Source organism: Malania oleifera, chromosome 1 (genome assembly GCF_029873635.1).
Source record: "Malania oleifera isolate guangnan ecotype guangnan chromosome 1, ASM2987363v1, whole genome shotgun sequence".
NCBI classification, from domain to species: Eukaryota; Viridiplantae; Streptophyta; class Magnoliopsida; order Santalales; family Ximeniaceae; genus Malania; species Malania oleifera.
In genome coordinates, this window is record NC_080417.1 from 146,633,033 (window position 1) to 146,641,310 (window position 8,278).

The 8,278-nt window shown below is 35.7% G+C and overlaps 1 protein-coding gene across 1 annotated transcript; it reads left to right on the forward strand.

Moving 5' to 3' along the window:
- The first annotated feature begins 203 nt into the window (after positions 1-203).
- LOC131145755 (F-box protein At4g22280-like) lies at positions 204-2,426 on the forward strand. The gene is made up of 3 exons (XM_058094947.1): positions 204-1,436; positions 1,572-1,715; positions 1,951-2,426. Exons 1-3 carry the CDS (start codon positions 480-482, stop codon positions 2,206-2,208), a joined length of 1,359 nt encoding a protein of 452 aa, XP_057950930.1. The 5' UTR covers positions 204-479; the 3' UTR covers positions 2,209-2,426.
- The last annotated feature ends 5,852 nt before the right edge of the window (positions 2,427-8,278 follow it).

The window sequence follows — 8,278 nt, forward strand, 5'->3', positions numbered from 1 at the left end:
TATTCATACGGATTTATAGAAAGTTGAAACCCGTAGTTGGAAATCTATTATTCTCTTTTTTAAATGCAGGAGTTATATATTTAGAGGGAAATGAAATTTTTATAAGAAATCTCTTACTAATATTGAGAACTTTTGTATGCTTGTAAAATAAAAAGTTTTGTCAAATTATTTACATTGAAAAGGATGCTAATAATTTGACTCGATGCTCCTTCTGATTTTATTAAGCTTTCACTTTTTTCATATTTGAGTTTTATTTGATATTTTCAGCATCGGGAGTGATGAAAAGCTTTCTTCTACTTTTTCAGTGTTTGAAGATTCACAAACCTTGCTTCGAAATGAGAGAAAGTGGAGTAAAATGCTTCACTTTCCAAACTCTAAAACCCTAAAACCTAGTTGAGTCTCGGGGGTTGAATCAATCCTCCTTGCACAGCCTAGCTCCGAAATTTTAATGGATTGAGCTGCTATATCCGCAGAAATTCATGGGGGATTCGCTGCAGAAACGCAAGAAGGTTCTTGAGGATGCCGAAGATAGGATCAGCAACCTTCCAGACTCCCTTCTCTGTTACATTCTCTCTTTTATGCCCACAAAAGATGCAGGTAGAACAAGCGTCTTATCCAGCCGCTGGAAGTACCTATTCATCTTCAGCTCTAATCTCGAGTTCTGCGATTCTTGCCGCAACATAGAGTCCTGTCCCAGTTTCGTGAATTTCGTGTATAGAGTGTTGGCTCTGCGTGGTTCATTGCATGTGAATCGATTTCGTCTTCTATGTGATGTGAGCGAAGATGATCCACATGTTAATACCTGGATATCTGCTGCTGTATGCCGTAATGCTCAAGAACTCGAGATTGACCTATGTATATCTTATTATAATCTGTTGACAACAGACACAAACTTAGGTTTGCTGCCTTACGACCTCTTTACTAGTAGAACGCTAGTCGTTCTAAAAGTGGGTGTGGATTGTGATCTCAATGTTCCTAGTAACGTTTCTTTACCACGGCTGAAGACCCTTCATCTTGAATCTGCGTTTGTTGTGTACGACTCCTTTAAGAGGATCTTATCCGGCTGTCCTGTGCTGGAGGATTTGCTTATATATGATGGCTGTAGGTTTAAGCATAAGGTAGAAGTTTTTGAGATTTCAATTCCTACACTTAGAAGGCTTACATTGGTGTTGCGAAAATTGTACTCTGCTGAATTTTATGACTGTGAGGTAGCAATTGACGCTCCACATCTTCAATACTTACGTTATGTGGATACGGTGGTCAAAGGCTATACTTTGAAGGAGCTAACCTCTCTAGCTGAAGCTGATATATGCATTGCACTGGGTGATGATCAAGAGAGTGGCCCAAATAGGTTATCTTATGGTCTACCCGTTGGCAAATTTTTTGAAGCAATCTCTAAGGTGGTGTTTCTTGGTTTAACCATATGTTCTGTGTCGGTAAGCAGCTCACATCTCTTTAAATCTCTCCAACTTCGTTCAGTATAGGACCTAACCAATTTTGGTTGATTTGTTGTTTCTGCCGTTCATCTCCTACCGAAAAGAAAAATTTATATTACTATCATCTGCATGAAGGTTCCTGAAGTTACTCGATGCCCTCTGCCTACATTTCCAAACTTGACCCGTTTGAAGCTTGCGTACAACCATGATATCGGATTGAGATTGCTGCCAGAATTACTTTGCTGTTCACCTAATCTTGAAGTGCTAGTCATTGAACATGTGAGTTAAGCTGGATGTAATGGAACCAAAAATTCTTTGGTGTGCTTGGTATCATACTAGGCAGGCACATCACAACTATTCATTTGGTACTTGCTCAATTATGTGGCACTCCACTAAATGAGTGGTGGTAATGTGCCTGCACACCCATGAATTTCTCTTAATGAATAGTTTCAGCCTTGAACAGATTTCTAATAAGAGATTTTTTAATTGTCTTGCTTCTTCATTTTCTCCATAGGATTATGAAGATGGTGATGGGAGTTTGATGAACTTACCAATTCGTCCGGCTAGTTGTGTATCATCACATCTTAAGGAAGTTGAACTTAAGCATTTCACTGGGAAGAAAGTTGAATTGGAGCTGATAGAGTATTTATTAGGGGGTGGAGAGGTTTTGGAGAAGATGACGATTAGATTTTCTTCTCTAGAGTGCCCTCAGAGCAAAAAATTATTGGCATTTCCAAGATGCTCAAGGACCTGTCGTGTCTTCCTCACTTGAAAAACTAAAAGACGAGACAGAAGATCTAAAACATTTGTGTTGTATGATCTAAGCTGTGTGTAAAAGAAAGTGCATAATTAGTGCAATGAAGCAAATGTGAAGACACTGCTACAATTTTGCAAAACCATTGGTATTGGGATGTATCATTTCATTTTTCTTTTTCTCCCTGGTTTCAATGTATCTTGTTCCTGTAGGCATCCCAGTTTGACTTTTGATTCGCCTAATTATGGTTAAAAGCATTCATGAATGGGTTAATCAACTCTGGCTGTGCATCTCGTGCATTTGGGGTGGTTGGTCATACCATGAATTTGACGTCAATATATCCCACTTTGTACTCGAAGCTAATTCAATAATTTCTTTCCTTTTTAAAAAAAAAATTAAAAGAAAAAGAAATGAAAGATAAATGGTAAGAGCTTGATGTGTTAAGGGTCATTATCCACAAACCCAGTTCTCACAATTACTTGAAGTGAAAACCATTTTGGCAGTCTTGTAGAGGATTAGGGTGATGCTAACCAGAGCAGTTCTATTAATTTTCTTACTTGTTATCACCTTACAGCTCTTATCTGCAACACTGAAGGTTAGGGTGATGATAAGATGACCAGTTTGGTTCTTCTTCACCTTCTTTTTTGTTTTTCTGTTTTTAAAAAATAATAATAATAATTGCACTCTCTTCCTAGTAGCTGTTTTCATCTGCCAACTCTGATGTGTTACTGTTTTGCTTTCAGCTTGTCTTTCGCTTGAAACAACTTGCTGCATGAATTTTGTGCATGGGTTATTTAGTTTAATGCAATTAACATGAGTTTTTTCACGTTTTATTATTAAAAATAAATAAAATATTAAATAATACTCTGATTGGAAAAATTTTTCCCAAACTAATGCTCACGTAATCTCGCAGCTTGATGCTGCGAGATTTAAAGTGATGAGCCACTGGAAGGACGACGCGTGACATAGAGAGAAACAAATCTCGCAGCTTGGTGCTGCGAGATTTAAAGAGAGCAACTAGTGGGGAGGTGACGCGTGGCGTGACTAGAGCAAATCTCGCAGCTTGGAGCTACGAGATTTAAAGGGAGCGGCAGAAGGCAATCTTGGGAGGGCCTTCGAAGTTCCTTGGGTGAAAGAAGCGAGATCTACGAGTGAGGGTAAGGAAGGGTTTGGACTGAGAGCACAATCGGAGAAAAGCCAAAACGCAGAGAAAAATCGAAAGGGCGATAACGAGCCTCCAGCCAAACCAGAAGGCGTGTCGCAGGGGTAGAGGAGGTGGCTTTTTCGCCATGGCCACTACCAGAGCTCCTACTACTGCAATTGAAAATTTATGTGAAGAAGAAGATCAAATACAGTAATTCATTTAAGGTTCAAAGAGAGAGAGAGAGAGATCACATTGAGGGGGCGTGGAGGGTTTTGAGAGCATAGTTGCAGTGGCGTTGAGTTGGGAGAGGTTTGAACATGGCAACCGGTAGGCCATTTTAAGAGCTTCTGCAAGAATGAGAAACCAAATACACGAAAACAAAATACAAAAACAAAAGCAAAAAGCAGACTGCCGGAATTTTTACGTTTCCCTTTTTAATTTTTGGCAAAATTCATGTTGATAATGTTATTGATTTAGAGGTGTCAAAACAAAATGCGAGATTTGGCTTCTCGCATAGGTTCTGATTCATTACGAATAGGGACGGATTCTTGAAGCGAGAGCCCAGGCTTGCAGAGATTTCACCTTGGAGGTTATTGAACGACACATTGAAGTGAACCACAGCAGAGATGAGTGCAAAATTTGGGGAAATCCTACCCATCAAGTTGTTCATGGAGAGATCCATAGTTGTTAGGCTCGACAAATTAGACAAAGACTCGGGTATTCCCCCGGAGAGATCGTTTCCGTCCAGTAACAGAGATAACAGGGACGAACATCTAGAGATCTTTTCTGAGATTTCACCCGTTAAATTGTTTATGCCCATATCAAGCTCGTTCAAATGTGAAAGGCCGGAGAGGTCGGAAGGAATGCGGCCTGTTCAATAATTTGACCGTAGACTAAGGATTTTGTGATTAGAGCAGTTGCTAAGTTCCGGCGGAATGGAGCCTGAGATGAGATTGTAAGACAACGAAAGAACGGCCAATGAACGCAGGAACCCAAATCTTGCAGGTCTATCGTGCGAGATTATCCACGTGTCACAACGCTACTGGATTTCAGAGACAAATCTCGCAGTTTGGTGCTGCAAGATTTGTGCCACGCGTCACCTTCCCACTGCCGCTCCCTTTAAATCTAGCAGCTCTAAGCTGCGAGATTTGCTCCAGCCCCGCCATGCGTCACCTTCTCGCTTGCTGCTCTCTTTAAATCTCGCAGCTCTCTCCATGCCACGCGTCGTCCTTCCAGCGGCCCATCACTTTAAATGTCGCAACATCAAGCTGCGAGATTACGTGAGCATTAGTTTGGAAAAATTTTTCCCAATCAGAGTATTATTTAATATTTTATTTATTTTTTAATAATAAAATGTGAAAAAACTCCAATTAACATGCTATGCTCTCTCTCTCTCTCTCTCTCTCTCTCTCTCTCTCTCTCAAATTCATGTCATTGTATAAGCTTTTTGTTGCGGAGGCCCTTTCTTATAGCTAGAATATAGATTTTGATGTGCTTTAGACTCTGGTTTGGAGGCTTAGAAGAGCATAGAATAGATGGGTGGGGATAGACACCTTCTCGACTAGGGTAAAAAGGGTAGCCTGATGCACAAAGCTCCCGCATATGCGGGATCCGGGAAAGGATAAAAGGCGCTTATATTCCATGAGATTTGACAAAAAAATAGATAGAGATTTCAAAAATGTCATAAATCTCCCCTTAAGTTTGCCACTAAGACACACATTTTCCCTTAAAAAAATTATTATTTTTGTAAAACACAAGGAGAAAATTGTTTCTTTTTGACCAACCTTAGGGAGGTACTTCGAATTCTTGCAACGGAGATTCTTGAAATTTTTGAAACTTCATGAGGTTATTGTCTTTTTGTTAAACTTTAAGAGAGGTCAATGTCTTTTTGTCATACCTCATGAGAGGTTAATGTCATTTTCCAAAATAAAATTATTACAATTGCTTTACATAATTTGAAAAATCACTTTACAAGAACAAGCATACATGGTAATCGAAAAAAACTAAACATATTTTGTCAAATGTGTTCTATAGTTCTTTAATTTCTTTAAAAAATTATCAAAATAAATATTTTAAATTTGCATGATCATTTATTTTAATTTTGATTAAAAGTATGTATAAAATGACTGATTTAGTTTTAAAATTTTAATTTTGAATATTAAAACATTTTAACAACTATTGCCAAAGCAATTGAAAATTAAAAAATTGTGATTTTTAATTTTTTGCTTATACAACATAAAGAAATGCTTCTTCATAACCTGTTTCTTTATTGTACATAAAACAAAAATTCAAAATGATACCATACAAGTCCCTCTAGCATCCTACTTGAGCAGTTTGAACCCCTTATTGCACAATTAACCTAGCTAGATTAATCACTTCTAATTTTAACACTAATTCACCTATAATATAAGGGCATGAGCCTCTCACCATAAATTTGATTTGGAAAATCATGTATTTATAAAGTTTTTAGAGTGAGTTTCCTTATTTCCCAAGTTGCTTAGAATGTCCCCCAAGTTTTTATAATATTTAGATTTGAAAAAAAAAAATTTAAAATTTTCCCGTTAAAGTTCAAAATTTAAATTTCCGTATGAGGTCAGGTAGCTGGACAGGCGACTAGGTAAGAGTTTATACAGGATCAGCAGGCTGGACAAGCGGCTGAGTCCATTCTGTTAGTCCAGGATTTTCAAAAAATAATGGTTAGTCGGCTGACTAAACATAGTTTAAATTGGTCAGTTGGTTGACTCGTCAGTTAGTTGACAAAACCTAGTTCATTCTGGTTAGTTGGCTGACCAGTCAGTTGGCTGAAGTGCTGTTAGTTTCGACCACCCTTCAGTATTTTGGTCATAACGTTTTCTATATAACTCCAAAGTGGACTTTCTTAGTATCAACAGAAAGTTAAGAGAAAATCCCATAATTTTCATGTTGAACACTATTGAAGATAAGGAGTGTTTGATAGATAAAAATGCTTATCAATACAGATATAGAAAAAATAACAGAATTTAGAAAATCTTGTTTTAGTGTTTTTCATTCCAAAAACAATTTTAACCTTTTTGAAATAACTTTTGACCTTATAAAAATATTTTTCAAGTATTTTAAAAGGTATCTAGGCCCAAGTAATTAACCTAAGAGTTTCATGTATCCATATTGAAATCGAATGAAGTACTTATATAAAGACTTCTTAAGACTTTGACATTCTAAGCACTTAAGTTTTCATGCTTGCTTTGGCTCCATCTTGTCTTCGAGTTTTAATATACTTTGAGCTTTCTCTTTAATATTCATGCTCTCAGAATCTTTAAGCTTTTATTAGATCATCTTTGAATTCATGCCTTAAGCTTCATATGGTCATCCTTCGAACATATAGGCTTTCATAAATCCTTTTAAACACTTGACCTTACTTTCTCATAGTTGAGTCCTGAAATGTCATCACTTAACCATATGTTAATTTTCTACTTGTTTGTTAGCATCAAAATAGAATGTTAAGTCTTGTAGGACCAACAATCTCTCCTTTTTTTATGATGAGAAAAAGGAGCAAAAAATTTGAGTGAGCTTTAAAAAAGACTCCCCCTTACAATAAGCATCATCTTAACAAACTTAACAATATCAAGATCAATTTCAAATACTCTTTTACTATCATGTTTATCCCATCATTCAAGTTCAAGATCAAATACTCTCATATTCAATATCATGTACTTCTCCTCCTTTTGATACATATATCATGTTTAATTTTTACTCAAAAACTTCTCCCCCTTTTGACATTAATCAAAAAGAGTAAGATATAAAAAATGATTAAGTTCAAATAAAATCACATTTTGAGCATATGAACATCAAGCAAGTATCACATGAATACACACTTCCCAATATATTGCAATATAGCCTATGTAGTGTGCTTCAATAGTCATACTCTGATACCAATTGAAAATCAGGGAAAAATCATAATACAAACAATGAGTCATAATACTCCCTTTGAGTTTAATACATTCAGTTTTGATACCAATTATGTTTTCTAAATTTATCATCCCACGTTTCAACATTGATTCATTTCATGTATGTGCTCATAAATACTAATATTGAGTACCAATATCATATCAATGTCATTACATGCTCATGGATATAATTATACTTGTCATGCTCAAATATTAATTGATATATTTATTGAAACCAATATACTTTATAGATACCAATGCTAATGTCACATTATGCATTGCTCATGGATACTAAATTATTTAGATGCAAATTTTTCAATTTATCCATGTTATTCATCATTAGCATGCATGGTCAAGAATTAATTTCACATTTATATATCAATATCATACCAAAATTTATGCTTCAAAATCATGCTTAATAACTTTATGCTCATATTTTCAAAATATAGTGAGCCATAAATCATCAACATTTTCATTGTCTTTAAAGATTTCAAGATACCAATTTCAAGATATACACATGTATCATATTGCATATCGTATAAGCATGGAGTTTCTCATTATCATGTGCATTGTACTATACTTTTGCTTAGATTGTTCTTATGTTGTTCAAGTATCTCTTGTTCTCAAATATATTTCATATTAAACTTGTTTAAAAATTTTACTTTCAGTTAGTCGACTGAGCTTATGGTCAGTTGGCCAACCTATCCTTTCTCTTTAAGGTGTTGTTTAGTTAGTCGGCTGAACTTATGGTTAGTTGGCTGACCTTTGTTTTCTTTTAAAATTTGTTTCTTTCACAATTTCTCTCCCAAGCTCTCTTCTTTATCAAAATGCTCATGCAATAAGTTCAATTTGCTTCAGATTTTCTTTTCTTTTGATTTCATATGAACACTCAAACTTCATATATCTTAATACTTTCTAATTTAAGCCTTTGTATGAATCATCATATGATTTTGGCTAACAATGTTATTTTTTATTTTTATTTGTTTCGATAAGATAAACATTAATAAGTTTGAATAATTTT